The sequence below is a fragment of the Suncus etruscus genome, chromosome 3 (assembly GCF_024139225.1).
Source record: "Suncus etruscus isolate mSunEtr1 chromosome 3, mSunEtr1.pri.cur, whole genome shotgun sequence".
NCBI lineage: Eukaryota > Metazoa > Chordata > Mammalia > Eulipotyphla > Soricidae > Suncus > Suncus etruscus.
The window spans coordinates 17,159,598-17,177,812 of NC_064850.1; the positions used below are offsets into that span (position 1 = coordinate 17,159,598).

Sequence of the window (18,215 nt, forward strand, 5' to 3'; positions counted from 1 at the left end):
CTGGTGTCCCATATGATTCCTCAAGCCAGGAGTGATTTCTGAGTGCATAGTGAGGAGTAACCCCTGAGCGTTATCGGGTGTGACAATAATAAATAAATAAATACATAAATAAATAAATAAATTTACAGGTGAGAAATTCGAAGCATCCAGAATTTGAACCATATCCCCAGACTTTGAGCAAGGGGATGGGGAAAGACTGCCCCACCCAGAACATTTTGTGTCTATCCTCTTGGGAGGGCTGTTTTCGCCTCTAAAATGCAAAGCTGGGATAGTACACTAAGATGCTTGCTTTGCACATGGCCAACCTGGGTTTGATCCCTGGCACCTCATACAGTCCCCAAAGCCTCTTCAGGAGTGATTCCTGAGCTCAGAATGAAGTCCTGAGCACTACTGGGTGTGACCCAAAAGCCAAAAAATAATAATAATAATTGCAAACCTGACAACATAGCTCATATTTCTCACAAAAGCTGCTTCATCCGCTGTAGCTGCTCAGTCAGATGAGGAACGAGAACACAGCCCAAAGTAGTGCTGCAGGTAGAGACATCTCTGGAGTTACCAAAACTATGAAAAGTTTTAGGGACCAAAGAAAGCACAGAAGTCAAGCTCTTGCCTTGAACATGCTGACCCAGGTTTGATCCCAACACCACAGATATATCCAAGACTGATCCCTCAGAGCATCTTGGTATGGTCCAGCTCCCTCTCCTTATATAAAGGTTTTAATTTTAATTTTATGATGTAATTAGTTGTTTTATTCTGGAGAAAATATACATTCAAATATTATCATTATAGGACTGGAGAGATATAGTACAGGAGGTAAAAGTATTTGCATGCACTGGACCCCATTTTAAATTCTAGCAAAAATACATATCCATATGCATATACCCTCACAAACATTTTCAGGAGTGATCCCTGAGCACAGAGCTTGAAATAAATACTAAGCACCGCCAAGTGTGGCCTTCCTAAACAAAATTATTTACTATCTTTTTTTTTTTTTTTTTTTTGGTTTTTGGGTCACACCCGGTAGTGCTCAGGAGTTACTCCTGGCTCTGTGCTCAGAAATCGCTTGTGGCTTGGGGGACTATATGGAAGGTAGGACGCCGAGGGATCAAACTGTGGGCCATCCTAGGTTAGTGTGTGCAAGGCAAACACCCTACCACTTGTGCCACCACTGCAGCCCCAATATTTTGACATTTGTATTTACTTGTATAATTGTCACAGTTGTTTTTTTTTAAGGTGTGCCATCATATGAAGTTTTTTGGTTTTTTTTTTTTTTTGCCATACCCAGAATTGCTCAGGGGATTATTCCTGCTTTGCACTGAGGGGTCATTCCTGGCAGTGGTCAGGGGACCAAATGGGATGTCAGGGATCCAACCCTGTGTGTCATCACTCTAGCCCCTGCTGTATTTATTGTTTTCTTTTTCTTTTTTCTTTCATAGCCACACCCGGTGATGCTCAGGGGTTATTCCTGGCTATGCACTCAGAAATTGCTCCTGGCATCGGAGACCAGCTGGGGATCGAACCAGCTCTGTCCTGGGTGAGCCATGTGCAAGGCAAATGCCCTACCACTGCGCCACCACTCCAGCCCCTGTATTTATTGTTTTAACAAACTTGCGCTGCTCTCTGGAGGCCAAGTCCCCACCCTGTCTAAGCCTCAGCAGTTGCACCTACAACCCACAGTTGCCACCATGCCAATGACCCAACTTCTATCTCTGCACCTAACAGACCAAACCTCCAAGTATTCTGGTATTTGGGCTGAGGTCTCTAGGGTGAGACCTCAGCGTGAGTGTGGGCAGCATCTCCTCACCTTTTTTAGACACTTGGAAGACCTGGCAGCTGTAGCCATGCCCCATAGCTGCCATGTCAGTCAGAGAATTTTGACTTCCTGGGCCACACAGCTACATATGCAGCTGCATGACACCTCCAAATTTTTCTTTTGTTTTTTTTTTTACCTCCAAATTTTTTATTTTTTTGGTTTTTGGGCCACACCCAGCGGTGCTCAGGGGTTACTCCTGGCTGTCTGCTCAGAAATAGCTCCTGGCAGGCACCGGGGACCATGTGGGACACCGGGATTCGAACCAACCACCTTTGGTCCTGGATTGGCTGCTTGCAAGGCAAACACCAGTGTGCTATCTCTCCGGGCCCACCTCCAAATTTTTTTTTTTTTTGGTTTTTTTTTGGGCCACACCCGTTTGACGCTCAGGGGTTACTCCTGGCTATGTGCTCAGAAATCGCCCCTGGCTTGGGGGGACCATATGGGACGCCGGGGGATCGAACCGCGGTCCTTCCTTGGCTAGCGCTTGCAAGGCAGACACCTTACCTCCAGCGCCACCTACCCGGCCCCACAAATTTTTTTAATACTGACATTACAGTAGGAAAGAACCAAATCAGATGTCAAAGTAGCACAGAAGCCTCCCAAGCTTAACACATAAAATCAATAACAGTATAAACAACTAGTGACAAATAGCTTAATAAGCCTTCAGTCAATGATTTAACAACCCCAAAGGAGATAGAATTTTCTTTCCTGTAGTGTTTTGGAGTTAGTTTATTTATTTATTTATTTATTTATTTATTTATTTATTTATTTATTTGGGGTCACACCCAGTGGCACTCAGGGGTTACTCCTGGCTCTGTGCTCAAAAATCGCTCCTGGCAGGCTCAGGAGACATAATGGGATGCTGGGAATTGAAGCTGGGTCCATCCCGGGTCGGCAGCATGCAAGGCATGCTACCGCTTTGCCATCTCTCTGGCCCCTGGGTTTTATATTTTTATTATCCATTGCCATTTAGTTGTAAACAAGCAATATAAAATACACTATTTTGTGTCTGCCAAATGGACAGTCTTGAGGTGGGTGAGAGTCCAGGGACAATGATGGGAGTATTTTACCAATTCCACATTGTAACATGAAATGGCAGAAACAAATGTATTATGAACAACTATGTGAACTACACTGTTTAAATAAAATAATACAATTTTTGTTTTTTGGAAAGTCACACCCGGCGGCGCTCAGGGGTTATTCCTGGCTCTGCACTCAGAAATCCCCCTGGAAGACATGGGAGACCATATGGGATGGCAGAATTCAAACCAGAACCACCACCATCTGTCCAGGGTTGGTTGCATGCAAGGCAAACGCCCTACTGCTGTGCTATCTCTCCAGCCCAAAGTGATACAATTAAAAAAAATTGTGCTGGTTTTACTTTAAAACTTTGCAACAGTTATATGGGGTGGTAATTTTGTGGTAGAAAGTAGTAGTTCTGGGGGTCTGAGAGATAGCATGGAGGTAGGGCGTTTGCCTTGCCAGGTGTGACCCCCCCCCAAAAAAAAAGAAAGAAAGGGACTTATGAGAGAACCCTTGAGCAATATTCACTGAGAAAACTGGCCAGTCACATACAAAAGTAATAAATTCAGACTCTTTCTAGCACCATGCACAAAAGTCAAACAAACAAAAATGAACTACAACGACTTTGATATGCCTTAACTATAGATTAGATTGAGGAGAACATAGGCAAAACACTTTATGACACCAACTCTAGAAACTTCTTCAATGACTCAATGCCATTGACTGAACAAATGGAGGCAAAGGTTTACAATGGTACCAAATCAAATTAAGAAGTTTCTGCCCCCCACAGATAAGGGGCTGGAGCTGTAGGTAGCACAGTGGTCGGGTGTTTGCTTTGCACTCAGCTGGCCTAGGACAGACCTTGGTTCAATCCCTGGTGTCCCATATGGTCCCCCGAGCCAGGAGCGATCTGAGTGCATAGCCAGAAGTAACCCCTGAGCATCACCTGGTGTGCCCCCCCCAAAAAAAAAAAAACCAAGCAAACAAATATGGGGCCAGAGCAATAGCACAACGGTAAGGCATTTGCCTTGCAAGCAGCCAACACAGTACAGACCCCAGTTCGAATTCTGACATCCCATATGGTCCCCCCCAGCCTGCCAGGAGCAACTTCTGAGCACAGAGCTAGAAGTAACTCCTGAGTGCCACCTAGTGTGACCCAAACAAACAAACAAAAAATTCAAGAAAAGCAAAAACAAAACAAGCAAGCAAACAAACAAAAACAAAGAAGCTTCTGGCACTGCAAAAGACACGATGACCAGGGTTTTTACTTCTGCTAAATCCGCAGGTGAGCACCCCCAAGGAGCAGGCCATGGGCAGAGACATTCTGGAACCAACCCTGAGTCCCCAGCTAAAGCCCCAAATCCAGTCCCTGCCCCCTAGAGAGGTTTGGGGCTGCACTGGCAAGTGACCAAGAAGCAAAGAGGTTTCAACTCTGCTATAGCTGCACATGAGTGGCCCGGACTAGCAGACACCAGCATGACCAGCAAACAACTTCCAGGGCCAGAGGAGCTTCCAGATGTGGCCAGGTGTGCAGAAAAGGCAGCTCGGCTGTGCAGGGCTGCAGAGAGGGAGGTCGGAGGACACTTGGGGATAAACTGAGCTGTGTGGCAGGTGGGCCTGGGGGAGTGATGGCCTGGAACAGGGGAAGGAAGGGGCACTGGAGGAGGAATGGGGGTGACTTGTGCTTGGGGGAGGGAGACTTGGTTCTGCAGGGGGAGGACACGCCATATGGATCGTGGCTTCTGGGCCTCTGGGGGAGTCGGGGCGGGGAGAGAAAGTCCCACCCCTGCCCCGTCCTCCCCTTGTTGCTCCGGGCTGGGCTGGGCTGCAGGCGGGCCTCGTCGTCGTGGGAGTCCAGGGAGAGAGGTAGGAAGGGGAAGGAACCCTTGGACCCGCTGCTGCTGCTTTGCAGATTGGGTAGGAAGAAGTGGGGCGACCCGGGAAGGGCCCCCCCGTCTCTGCCCTGCTCGCTGTCACTCCTCCGGTTTGGGACTTTCCAAGGGGCTGAGACCCAGGAGGAGCCTGGCCTGCCCGACAAGGGTGTCTGCTGGGGGCCCTGCTGGGACCACCCCTGGGGTGCTCTGCAATGGGGCTAGGGGCCTGGGATTTGGGGGGGGGGTGGCATGTGGAAGAGCTCGAGGACTCTCCTGGGTTTTTGCCTTTTAATTTTAGTCTCTATAACCACACGAGTTCAGGAACTTCTCAGGCTTTGGGAACTTGATCTTTGCAGGTAATAAGGCAACTTTGGGCCCGTGCTTCCAGGGATGGTGAGGGTCTTGGGGGGTATTCTTATTGGAAATGTGGGGGTCGATGGGGGCCAGAGAGATAGGGACAGTCGGCAGAGTATGTGATCTGAGGCATTGCACAGGGACCTGAACACACAGGACAGAGCCTGGTGGGAAGGAAGGAGGGAAGGAAGGAAGGAAGGAGGGAAGGAAGGAAGGAAGGAAGGAAGGAAGGAAGGAAGGAAGGAAGGAAGGAAGGAAGGAAGGAAGGAAGGAAGGAGGGAGGGAGGGAGGAGGGAGGGAAGGAAGGGAGGGAGAGAAGGAAAGAAGGAAGGAGGGAGGGAGGGAGGGAGGAGGGAGGGAAGGAAGGGAGGGAGAGAAGGAAGGAAGGCAGGGAAGAAAGACGGAAGAAAGAAGGAAGGAGAGAGGGAAGGAAGAAGGGAGGAGGGAAGGAAAGAAGAAAGGAGGGAAGGAAGGAAGGAGGGAAGGAAGGGAGGAGGGAGGAGAGGGAGGAGGGAAGGAAGGGTGGAAGGAAAGAAGGGAGGAGAGAAGGAAGAAAGGAAAGAAGGGAGGAGGGGAGGAAGGAAGGAGGGAGGGAGGGAGGAGGGAGGGGAGGGAGGAGGGAAGGAAAAAAGGAAAGAAGGGAGGAGGGGAGGAAGGAAGGAGGGAGAGAGGGAGGAAAGGAAGGCAGGAATGAACGGAGGGAGGAAGGAGGAGGAATGAATTTGGGGCCAGTTTTGTCACTAGAACTACTCGTCTCTGTGCTCAGGAGTGACCCCTGGTGGTGCTCAGAGGACGGTCTATGGTGCTGGGCTTTCATCCAGGCCCCCAACTCTGTAGTCACTGGCAAGGCAAGCATCTTACCTCTTGCTCTATCTGAACCCAGCAATGCTCAGTGCTCAGGGATCATTCCTGGCAGAACTCAGGGGAACATATGTGATGCCGGGGATTGAACCAGGGCAAGCAGACAAATGCCTTAACCCCTGTGTTATTCTTTTCACTATGTAACAGCAGACATTCTTTGTTGTTCTTGTTGTTGTTGGCCCACATCCGGCAGCGCTCAGGGGTTACTTCTGGTTCTGCATTCAGAAACCGCTCCTGGATGGGATGCTGGGACTCAAACTCGGGTCTGTCCAGGTCAACTGCATATAAGGCAAACATCTTACCACCAGTGGTCCTCAAACTATGGCCCGTGGGCCACATATTGTATTTGTATCTGTTTTGTTTCTTCATTGCAAAATAAGATATATGCAATGTGCATAAGAATTCGTTCATAAGTTTTGTTTTTACTATAGTCAGACCCTCCAATGGTCTGAGGGACAGTGAACTGTTTAAAAAGTTGGAGGACCCCTGTCACTGTGCTATCACTCTGGCCCCTGTAATTGAAGAAATTCTAAATGAAGTTCATTTCTCCTGTCTTCCTTCATTCTCTCCCACAGTACATTTCCCTTTCCTTTGGGAAACATCACTTGCCCTTGCCAGGCCGAAAGACCCAAGCAAGGCTCACATGGCAGTATCAGGTACCCTTTTCCTAGCTGCAGAGACTGGCTTCTGGCCAGGGGTGGAGGGTGGAGGGTGGAGGCTGTATTCCCTACTCTCACCCCCACCCCACCCAATAGCCCCAGGAATCCCTGATGTGATTGTAAAAATAATGACTCAGTGAGTCACTGAGTTGAATTGGTGGGGCCTGTGTGTCGTTGACTGTACCAGGTTGGATCCTGCTGAACTGTGCTTACGTAGGCTCCATTTTGTCTTTGTTTGGTTTGGGATTTTTTTTTTTTTTTTTTGGTATTTTGGACCACACCCAGTGGTTACTCCTAGCTTTGTGCTCAGAAATTGCTCATGGCAAACTCAGGGGACTATATGGGATGTGGGGGGATCGAACCAGGGTCCTTCTTGGGTTGTCTGCATGTAAGGCAAACGCCCTACCACAGTGCTATCACTCCAGCCCTCCATTTTGTCTCAGGAAACAGAAGTCTCTTGATGAAATCGTTGGTCAAATCCCACATATTAACACGTAGGCACCCAGGTTTCATGATCTGTGTCTCAAGGACGCTCTGCTGCCATTCCCCCAACAGAGACATGTATACACACAGGCATGTCGCACAACCCCGCACTGCAGTGTGCGCTCACACACTTACCCCTGAGCCCCCCCATGCATCATGCAGTGCACACCCACACGCCAATACATTGCAGGCAGCGCCCCCTGCACCGTCCCCCACCACACGCCCAGCGCCCTGTGCTGCTCGCTTGCTTTTACAGCTTCCCCAAAGCACAGAGATACCAGCGAGGGTTTCAAGCAGGGCACAGCTGACATTTAGGACAAGTCAGTCGCACTTCAGTTTCCTTGTTTGCTTTGGGAGGGGCACAGTGTGTGAGAGAACGTGTGGGGAGATGCCCCTTAATCTTTTTGGGGGGAGCCACACCCAGCAATGCTCAGGTGTTATTCTTGGCTCTACACTCAAATCATTCCTGGCAAGCTCGAGGGACCTTATAGGACGCCGGGGATTGAACCCAGGTTGGCTGTGTGTAAGGCAAATGCCCTACCCACTGTACTAACACTTTGGCCCCCAGTGCTTTTTTTTTTTTTTTTTTTTGGTTTTTGGTTTTTGGGCCACACCCGTTTGACGCTCAGGGGTTACTCCTGGCTATGTGCTCAGAAATCGCCCCTGGCTTGGGGGAACCATATGGGACGCCGGGGGATCAAACCGTGGTCCTTCCTTGGCTAGCACTTGCAAGGCAGACACCTTACCTCCAGCGCCACCTACCTGGCCCCATGGCCCCCAGTGCTTTTTATCTTACAGCACACATGCCAGTCTATTGGGCTGTCTCTCACACCCCTAAATCAAGGTGTTTTTTTTTTTTTTTTTCAATAAAATTAAGTTTCATCTGGAGATTCTGAGAAAGGGGAAAAAGAGAATGAGAAAGAGAATCAGGGGCCCGGAGAGATAGCACAGCGGTGTTTGCCTTGCAAGCAGCCAAACCAGGACCAAAGGTGGTTGGTTCGAATCCCGGTGTCCCATATGGTCCCCCGTGCCTGCCAGGAGCTATTTCTGAGCAGACAGCCAGGAGTAACTCCTGAGCACAGCCGGGTGTGGCCCAAAAACCAAAAAAAAAAAAAAAAAAAAAAAAAAGAAAGAGAATCAGGCTCAAGAGAGAGGGGCCGGAGAGATAGCAGGGAGGTAGGGTGTTTGCCTTGCATGCAGAAGGACAGTGATTCGAATCCTGGCATCTCATATGATCCCCCTGAGCCTGCCCGGAGTGATTTCTGAGCGCAGAGCCAGGAGTAAGTCCTGAGCACTTCTGGGTATGACCCAAAAATCAAAAGAGAGAGAAAGAGAGAGAGAGAGAGAGAGAGAGAGAGAGAGAGAGAGAGAGAGAGAGAGAGAGAGAGAGAGAGAGAGAGAGAGAGAGAGAGGAGAGAGAGAGAGAGACTCCAAAGGCAGAGAGAACCGTTTGCCTGGAGGGCCGGAGCGATAGTGCAGCAAGTGGGGCATTTGCCCTGCATGCAGCTGACCAGGTTCGATCCTTATGGTCTCCTGAGCATTGCCAGGAGTAGTTCCTGAGTGCAGAGCCAGGAGCAACCTCTGAGGATCCCCTAAACCCACAAAAGTTATTTATTTGGGCTGAAGAGATAGCACAGCGAAAGTGTGTTTGCCTTGCACACAGCTGATCCAGAATGGACGGTGGTTCAAATCCCGGCATTCCATATGGTCCCGAGCCTGCCAAGAATGATTTCTGAGCTCAGAGCCAGGAGGAACCCCTGAGTGCTGCTGGATGTGACTCAAAATCCAACCAACCAAACAAAAAAGTTATTTATTTGTTGTTTTGCTTAGGGCTTTCTCCTGGCTCTGAAGTCAATCCTAGTAGAGCACAAGGAACCGTAGGCCTCAACCCTAAGCCAGCTTGCTCACTGTGCTACAGTTTCAGCCCTGCTGTAGGATTTTTTTTGAGGGGTCCACACCCGGTGACACTCAGGGGTTACTCCTGGCTATGCACTTAGAAATCGCTCCTGGCCGGGATCAAAGCAGGTCTGTCCTGGGTCAGCCGCGTGCAAGGCATGCAAGTGCCCGACTGCTGCGCCACTGCTCTGGCCCCAGCAGTAGAATATATATATTATAATATATATATATATATAAAATATATATATTTTATGATTTTGGGGCCACATCCGGTGACGCTCAGGGGTTACTCCTGGCTATGCCCTCAGAAGTCGCTCCTGGCTTGGGGGACCATATGGGACACCGGGGGATCGAACCGTGGTCTGTCCTAGGCTAGCGCTGGCAGGCAGACACCTTACCTCTAGCCGGCCCCTGTAAAATTTTTTTTTTTTTTTGGGTCACACCTGGCGGTGCTCAGGGGTGTCTGGCTGTCTGCTCAGAAATAGCTCCTGGCAGGCACGGGGGACCATATGGGACACCGGGATTCGAACCAACCACCTTTGGTCCTGGATTGGCTGCTTGCAAGGCAAACACCGCTGTGCTATCTCTCCGGGCCCCCCTGTAGAATATTTTTTAATTGCCCTCTTTCCTAGTCCCTCTGAAATCCTGAAAGAAGTTATTTTATTTATTTATTTATTTTGTTTGTTTTTGGGTCGCACCTGGCAATGCTCAGGGGTTCCTCCTGACTTTATGCTCAGAAATCGCTCCTGGCAGGCACAGGGGACCATATGGGATGCTGGGATTTGAACCACTGACCTTCTGCATGCAAGGCAAACGCCTTACCTCCATGCTATCTCTTCGGCCCCAAGAAGTTATTCTTGACCTCTTAGAAGCCTTTTCTTCTCCATGATGAGCAGCTCAGCTGTGTCCCACGAAATCCCCCCAGTCCCTCTGCAGCACCCCTGCAACACCCCACAGCAAGGGGCTACACTGACTCCTGGCCCTCTCTCCTCCAGGCCAAGATGCAGCTTCTCCTGCTCCTGCCCCTGCTGTTGGCCCCAGCACCAGGCTCCCCGGTGAGTGGGGCTCATCCTGGGACCCAGGGGCACTTTGCTGGGGGTGGAGGCGAGATCTGGTCGTAGAAGACCCCAAGTTTGGCACGCAGAACTGCCCCACTGCAGGCCTGACATCTGTGCAGGCAATAATCTAGGACTAGGTTGATGCTGAAGAAGGGGAGGGAAGAGATGAACCCCAGGACCCCAAACCTTTATCAAAAAGTGACCTTTCGATACCCTTTGGCCAAGGTGCCCAGCAGACTGTTGGCTGGAATAGCAACTTCTTACCTTCACCCTTGAAAGTGCAAGAAATTGAGGAGTAGCTGCTACTTTTGGAAAATGCACCCCCTGGTGTGTTCCAAGGTGAAAGGAGTGGGGTGCTAAAGTGGGAAACTAGGGTGCCCCCCACCCCAAGCTGGGCTTAATGTTTGTTGATGGCTTGTGTCTGGACTTCTGCTCCCAGCAGTGTCAGGTTCAGCTGGTTCTAGGATGGTTGGAGAGTCAATACAGCTAAAGTTCCAGAGCCATTGAACTGTGAAAAGATTTGATTTTTATCAACTCAATGGGAAGAGCCCAAGGTGACTGATAGGCCCGAATGCAAGTTTGAGGGCAGCCATAGCAAGCCAGAGGACAGGTTGAACAGTGGACAGAGAGAACCATTTCAGTAAAGGGGACTAGATGCCGGGGCTCCCTGCCACAGAACTCTCGTGTGTCCTGCAGATCCTTAGGGCATTCTTTTTTGTCCACAGGAGATGGGGTGATGGGGCATATGGAGTTGGGCTGGGCCCTGTGTCTGCTTCTGGGAGTAAACAGAGGCAACAGTGCCCCTCCTGGCCCTTGGAGAGTTATCTTTTGTGTGGGAGACTTTTGAGCAAACCCCAAACTCCTGCCCTGGGGAGAGCAAGGCTTTGGCACCTGCATGGAAAGCAGGGGAGAAGTGAGAAGGGTGTCAGGCTCTGTGGGGAGAAAATCAGAGAGACCCAGAGCCACTCCCTCTGCTGTGCCCCTGAGCCAGATAAAGGCCTTAGAATTTTTTTTTTAGAGGACCATCAGTCTTTGTTGAATATGATTTATTCTTTTTTTTTTTGGTTTTCGGGTCACACTTAGCAGCCCTCTGGAAGGTTACTCCTGGCAGGCTCGGGGGACGATATGGGATGCCAGGAATCGAACCACCATCCTTCTGCATGCAAGGCAAATGCCCTACCTCCATGCTATCTCTCTGGCCCCTAGAATTCTTTCTTTTAAAACTGTATTGATTGATTGATTGATTAGTTTTGGGGCCACACCAAGCTGCTCTCAGGGGTCACCCTGGCTCGGCATCCAGAAATCTCCCTTGGCAAGTTGGGGGACCATATGGGATGCCGGGAACCGAACTAGATCCTTCCCAGATTGGCCACATACAAAGCAAAGGCCCCACTGCTGTGCTGCTGTGCTATCTCTATGGCCCCAGGCCTTAGAATTCTTATAGGAGCCCAGTACTGGGCCCTTGGAAGGGATATGAAGATGTCCAGACTTTGTCCTGTTGTTCTCCTGAGTGGCCTCCTCTGCCTAGGGGAGGAAGAGCTGTTCATAACCTGGGCTCTATGGTGACAGTCATGGGTCAATGGGGCCCATATGGCATGAGACTAGGAGACCTGCTGAATCAGTGGGTAGGATGGGGACCATGAGAAGGGCACAAGGTTGGAAGGGGCTAAATGTGGAATAAGGCTGAGAAACCTAGTCTAGATCCCCATGGACCTAGCAGCTCCCTCTCTGCTCTGAGAGATAGTTGGATAGTCCAGGCTCTGTGGTCTGGCTGATGAGGCCCCAAGTCCCACTACCATGGCCTTAGAAGAGAAGAGCTTGTCTTCGGGGTTCACAGCAGAGGCAAGGAACAGTTTGTGTGACTTGGTTCCCCAATGGCCCTTGAGGGTCCTGGCTAAAGGCCAAATCCTTCTCCCAGAAAGTGGTCAATTAGTGGGGGTCACTCTATTTTGTCCCAACCCACTGTGGGTTGGGGGGTGCTGGTGGGGTCGCTGTGCCTCAAGAGCCAGCCTGGTATACAAACAAGCCTTGGGCAGTGGGTGCTGAGTGACCCTTAGGGGTGAGTGTGAGGTGCAGGCTGCAGGTCCAGAAAACACCAGTGTCCCCTGGCCACCTTCTAATAACAATGGGATGATGTGGTGTGTGTTTGTGAGGTTATTTCTGGTCGACCCCAAAAGATATCTTCCTGATATTCAGTCTCTTTTCTCTTAAAATAGGAACTTGAGGGCTGGAGCAATAGCACAGCAGGGAGGGTGTTTGCCTTGCCCTCTCACTCCAGGTTCAATCCCTGCATCCCTTATGGTCCTTTATCTCACTAGGAGTGACTGCTGAGTGCAGAGCCCTGAGCACTGCCAGGTGTGACCCATCCCAAAATAAGCAAACAAATATAGAAAAAAATATAGAAACTTGATCCAAATCAAATTTGATCCATCTCCTAGGAAAAATGTTGGTATTCTGTATGTGGGGAAAAAATAAAATAAAATGAGAAAGAAAAAATATGGGGCCGGGAAGGTGGCGCTAGAGGTAAGGTGTCTGCCTTGCAAGCGCTAGCGTAGGACGGACCGCAGTTCGATCTTCCGGCGTCCCATATGGTCCACCCAAACCAGGAGCAACTTCTGAGTGCATAGCCAGGAGTAACCCCTGAGCGTCAAACGCGTGTGGCCCAAAAACCAAAAAAAAAAAAAAAAAAAAGAAAGAAAGAAAGAAAAATATACTTATTATTTAATTTTTAATGGATAATGTTTATTTAACATAATATATAATTAAATATTCTTTATTATTTTAAAGTATTCTTTATTTTTTTATTTATTAGAAGTGTGGCCATGTGACCCTAGAGAGTATAAAGTATCAGTGAAGATTCAGCCCATATATATTAGATATCCTACCCACAAACTGGAGTGATTTGATAGTGGAGAGTCTTGTGAGGAGCTAAGTCAAGTCTATTCGGGGGCTGGCAAGATAGCATGGTTGTTATTAAATCATGTGCTTTGGGGGCCAAAGCATGTAGAGCACATGCCTTGCATACAGTCAACCCAAAATTTTTGTCCTTGACATCTCAGATGGCCCCCTCAGCACCATCAGGAGTAATTTCTGAGTTCAGAGTAATCTCCCGAGCATCTCTGGGGGCAGCCCCGAAAAACAAACCAAAGGAAAAAAGGTTAAGCCTTGTACCTTGTGCAAGCCAATCCAGGTTGTATCCCTGGCTCCATTTGTATGGAGTGGAGACAGTGTTCCATAAGTAGGTCTGGATCCAGCCCTGAAGGGCCCCAAGCCATTCTGGGGTAGCCCAGGGGTCCCCAACATGGTAGGCCCTGAGCAGGGCCTTTCCACTCAACTTCATACTTCATCCTTGGCCTTCATACTCAACCTTTAGCCCAGTTAGCTGAGAATCCCCAAGAGTGGCCCTAGGATCCTGGGACACCACTTAGGTGGTTTGCCACAAAACAAAGACTAAAATCTTCCCAGTGTTCTGCCAGTTGTGTTCCTGGCAGAGCTGTGAAGTTGGGTCCTCTCAGACCCCCTCTCGGGTCTCCTGTGAGTCCCCAGTGACATTTGCCCCAGTGACAAGGTGGGAACACAGTGCAGATGAGAGACGGGGCTCCATGACCCTGACCCACTGCTGTGGCATTCACTACTCCTACTGGCCCTCTGCCCCGCTCTCAAACTGCACTTGCATGCTTGGGATGAAACAAAACATTCGTACGTCATACGTGAATTTATTTTATTATTTGCCACACTGGTGGTGATCAGAGAGAATTCTTTTTTTTTTTTGACCATACCTGCTGTACTTGGGGAAAACCCCTAGTGGTGCTTGGGGAACTATATGGGATTCCAGGGTTCGAACCCAGGTCATTTGTATGCAATGCCCTACCTGCTGTACTCATTCTTACCTAGATCAAGGTTACTTTTGACTCTATGCTCTGGGGTACACTCTTTTTTTTTTTTTTTTTTTGGTTTTTGGTTTTTGGGTCACACCCGGCAGTGCTCAGGGATTACTCCTGGCTGTCTGCACAGAAATAGCTCCTGACAGGCACGGGGACCATATGGGACACCGGGATTTGAACCAACCACCCTAGGTCCTGAATCGGCTGCTTGCAAGGCAAACACTGCTGTGCTATCTCTCCGGGCCCTGGGGTACACTCTTGATGGTATTCAGGGAACCCTTCAATACTGGGGATCAAACCTGAGCCTGGAGGCAAAACATGTATTCCCGGCCAGAACAGTTCAGTGGGCAGGGGCTGAAGAGATAGCACAGTGGTAGGATGTTTGCCTTGCATGAGGCTGACCTGAGAGGGACCTGGTTCAATTCCAGGCATCCCATATGGTCCCCCAGCCTGCCAGAGGCGATTTCTGGGTGCAGAGCAAGGAGTAACCCCTGAGCACCACCAGGTGTGGCCCAAAAACCAATCAATCAATCAAATTAAACAAATTAAAAGATAGGACCGAAGAGATAGCATGGAGGTAAAGCGTTTGTCTCGCATGCAGAAGGATGGTGGTTCAAATCCCGGCATCCCATATGGTCCCCTGAGCCTGCCAGGAGCAATTTCTGAGTGTAGAGCCAGAGTAACCCCTGAGCGCTGCCGAGTGTGACCCCCTCCCCCCAAATGAGTTCAGTGGATAGAGTGCAGGCTTTGCATGTGGAGACCTGGGTTTGATCCCCAGCATGGCAAGGGCACGACTGGATATGATCCCAAGACAACAACAACAACAACAACAACAGCCTATGGTCCAGTTGCTGAGCTATTGCTCTAGCCCTGTTTATGTATGTCAGATGCCAGCTGCAGGGTGTTGGGTTTTCTTGATGGGAAATATTAGGATTATATTCCTATGACAGAATTCCAAATCAGGGGTTTTCCCTCACTCATTCTCCTGTTAACACCCAAACTTCTGACACCCAGGGATGGACAGGCTTGTTCACCAAGTTCCCCAGGCACTTGGAGCCAGAACAACAGTACATTAGGTAGGGCTCTTCCCTTGCACATGGCCAGCCTGGGTTCGATCCCTGACATTTCTTTTTTTTTTTGGTTTTTGGGCCACACCCAGTAATGCTCAGGGGTTACTCCTGGCTATGTGATCAGAAGTTGCTCCTGGCTTGGGGGACCATATGGGACACCGGGGGATCGAACCGCCGTCCGTCCAAGGCTAGCGCAGGCAAGGCAGGCACCTTACCTTTAGCGCCACTGCCCGGCCCCAGATCCCTGACATTTCATATGGTCCCCAAGCCCACCAGGAGTGGTTCCTGAGTGCAGAGTTAGGGATTCCTTCAGCATCACTGGTTGTGGCCCAAAAACCAAAACCAAAATGAAAGTAGACAAACAAAAAAACCCCAAGAACAACAACAAAAGTCTTCTAGACGCAAGGCTCCTTCTGCTATCTGACCTCTGTCCAAAATGATCTCAGAGCTCAGGCTGCTCCAGCTCCTGCCTTCACATCCGCCTCCCAACTGCAGGAAGGAGGAAGAAGAAACAGAACAAATGTGAGCTCTCTCTCACTGAGCCTGCAGCTAGCCCATTCACTTACCTCATCTGGCAGCTGTGGGAAGTCTGAGATACGGGTTGTTTATTGTGTGAGAGTCACACCCAGTGCTGGGGTGGAAAGTGGGGGCCTGCAGTGTTGAGGGTCAAATTCAGAGTCTGGTACCTACTCTAGAATGTTCTACCACCGAAGCCATAGCCCTGAGAAATGATTGTGTGGGGAGTGGGGGCAATCAGGTACCCCTTAAGAGCTCTTGGTTCGGGGCCGGAGAGATAGCATGGAGGTAAGGCATTTGCCTTGCATGCAGAAGGACAGTGGTTTGAATTCTGGCATCCCATATGGTCCCCTGAGCCTGCCAGGGGCGATGTCTGAGCGTAGAGCTAGGAGTGACCCCTGGGCACTGTCGGGTGTGACCCAAAATAAATAAATAAATAAATAAATAAATAAATAAATAAATAAAAAATAAAAAAGAGCTCTTGGTTCTTTCACAATGGCAGCAGGGGTCACTCCTGGGATGTCTGGTACAGATAGGCAGGAAATTCCTCCTTCCCTCACCCCACAGAGGGTTAGAACAGGCCCCTAAATTTAACCGCATAGAACTGCTGATGCTTCTGGAAGTGAGGTTTGGCAGCCCTACCAGGTTTGTGGGAGCCCAGGGCTGTCTCTGAGGACACCTTGGTCTGTCCTCTGCCCCTTCATCTCCTTCTGCCCATTCTGGAGGGTTCATGAGTCTGGTATGGGCCTGCTTCTCCAAGGAAAGCCCTGAAGGAGAGGGCATGGCTGAGCGAGCCAGAGACTACCCCAGGTTCTCTGCACTGTGGGCAGTGCTGACCCCCCATTGTCTCTTCCAGGCCCCAAAGCGGAGGCAGCCCAGGGACACTTGGGGTGTTTGGGGTGCCTGGAGCCCTTGCAGCCGGACTTGTGGAGTGGGTGTCAGCTTCCGAGAGCGCCCCTGCTACTCTCTGAGGTAGGAGTGGTTGGAAGGGGGTTGGGGAAGGCCGCTGGAGCCAGGGAGGAGACTGGTACTGAACTGGGAATCAGTAAGGGGTCCCATGGTAGGTTCTTTCTGGAAGTTGCATTGACGGAGTATTTGAAATCGGGGTGTCCCCTTGTGCCCACATTCTTCCACTTCCCCTGGGCCTCAGCAGGTGCCAGTCAATGAATGGCACTTCTGCACCTTGAGGGTCCCTGGCTTTCTGCCTATGTCCAATATAGAGGCTCCCCTCAAGTGACTCACCTTGCTGTGTGGGCTGCCTGGAGGCGGTGTTGGGATCTGGACTGAGAATGGCTGCAGACACCCCGAGTGGAGCAGCAGGACCCCCTTCCCACCATCTGTCCACCTCCAGGGCAGAATCGGGGTCTTCTCTGAAACCCTACTTAGAGGCATAGTGACCCCGAGATAGACAAGTTACACTTGTTACATTTTCTTTCTTTCTTTCTTTCTTTCTTTCTTTCTTTCTTTCTTTCTTTCTTTCTTTCTTTCTTTCTTTCTTTCTTTCTTTCTTTCTTTCTTTCTTTCTTTCTTTCTTTCTTTCTTTCTTCCTTCCTTCCTTCCTTCCTTCCTTCCTTCCTTCCTTCCTTCCTTCCTTCCTTCCTTCCTTCCTTCCTTCCTTCCTTCCTTCCTTCCTTCCTTCCTTCCTTCCTTCCTTCCTTCCTTCCTTCCTTCCTTCCTTCCTTCCTTCTTTCTTTCTTTCTTTCTTTCTTTCTTTCTATTTTTTATTTATTTATTTATTTGTAATTTTTTTTTTTTTGGTTTTTGGGCCACACCTGGCAATGCTCAGGGGTTACTCCTGGCTGTCTGCTCAGAAATAGCTCCTGGCAGGCACGGGGGACCATATGGGACACCGGGATTCGAACCAACCACCTTTGGTCCTGGATCGGCTGCTTGCAAGGCAAACACCGCTGTGCTATCTCTCCGGGCCCTTCTTTATTTATTTTTAATTATTTCTGGGCCACATCCAGCGGCACTCAAGGGTTACTCCTGGCTCTGTGCTCAGAAATTGCTCTGGGCAGGCTGGGGGACTATATGGAATGTTGGGGATCGAATGTTGGGCCGTTCCGGGTTGGCCACATGCAAGGCAAATGTCCTAGTGCTGTGCTATCTCTTCAACACCTCCTTAAACTTCTGAGCCAGCTTCTCCCATTTATAAACTTGGGGCTCATGATTCTCCTGGAGGAAGATTCTATGCAGGGCCATGGCCTCCCCTCGCCCAGCTCCCCCTCTGGCCTGGCCCAGTCCACCACGGACCCCCAGGCTAGGGCAGTGGTTTTGAGTGCGCTGGGTGGGGCTCCCTGTTTTCTATCCCACACACAGGCAAGATGGGGGTTCTAGCTGCGTGGGCCCTGCCCGGATCCACCGCACATGCCATACGGAGGTAAGGCTGCTGGACTGGGGGCACAGCCAGGGCTGCATGGGGCTCGTCGCTCTCACACCGAGGGGACACAGATGCCCTGGAGTGGACTCATCACTCCCACCCTCCCTTTGGACCCCTGCAGAGCTGCCCAGAGGGTGCCAGAGACTTCCGAGCGGAGCAGTGCTCAGAGCTGGACACTCTGGAGTTCCAGGGGAGACACTACACATGGCTGCCCTACTATGGGGGTAAGCAGTGGCTGCCCCCCCCACACCTGTGGGTGCTGCCCAGACCCATCATCTCTCGGGATCTCTTTCGGGTACTTTGTGTTGAAAGGGGGTGCTTGGTAGAAGTTGGCTGGTTTGCAC

The 18,215-nt window shown here is 50.1% G+C and overlaps 1 protein-coding gene across 1 annotated transcript in view; it reads left to right on the plus strand.

Moving 5' to 3' along the window:
• Window positions 1–9,964: 9,964 nt before the first annotated feature.
• PAPLN (papilin, proteoglycan like sulfated glycoprotein) overlaps window positions 9,965–18,215 on the plus strand; it is a 31,200-nt gene continuing 22,949 nt past the window's right edge. The window contains exons 1-4 of the mRNA XM_049770279.1: window positions 9,965–10,018; window positions 16,348–16,463; window positions 17,811–17,871; window positions 17,993–18,095. Coding sequence (XP_049626236.1) covers window positions 9,965–10,018; window positions 16,348–16,463; window positions 17,811–17,871; window positions 17,993–18,095 — 334 coding nt within the window. The remainder of the gene's footprint in view (window positions 10,019–16,347; window positions 16,464–17,810; window positions 17,872–17,992; window positions 18,096–18,215) is intronic.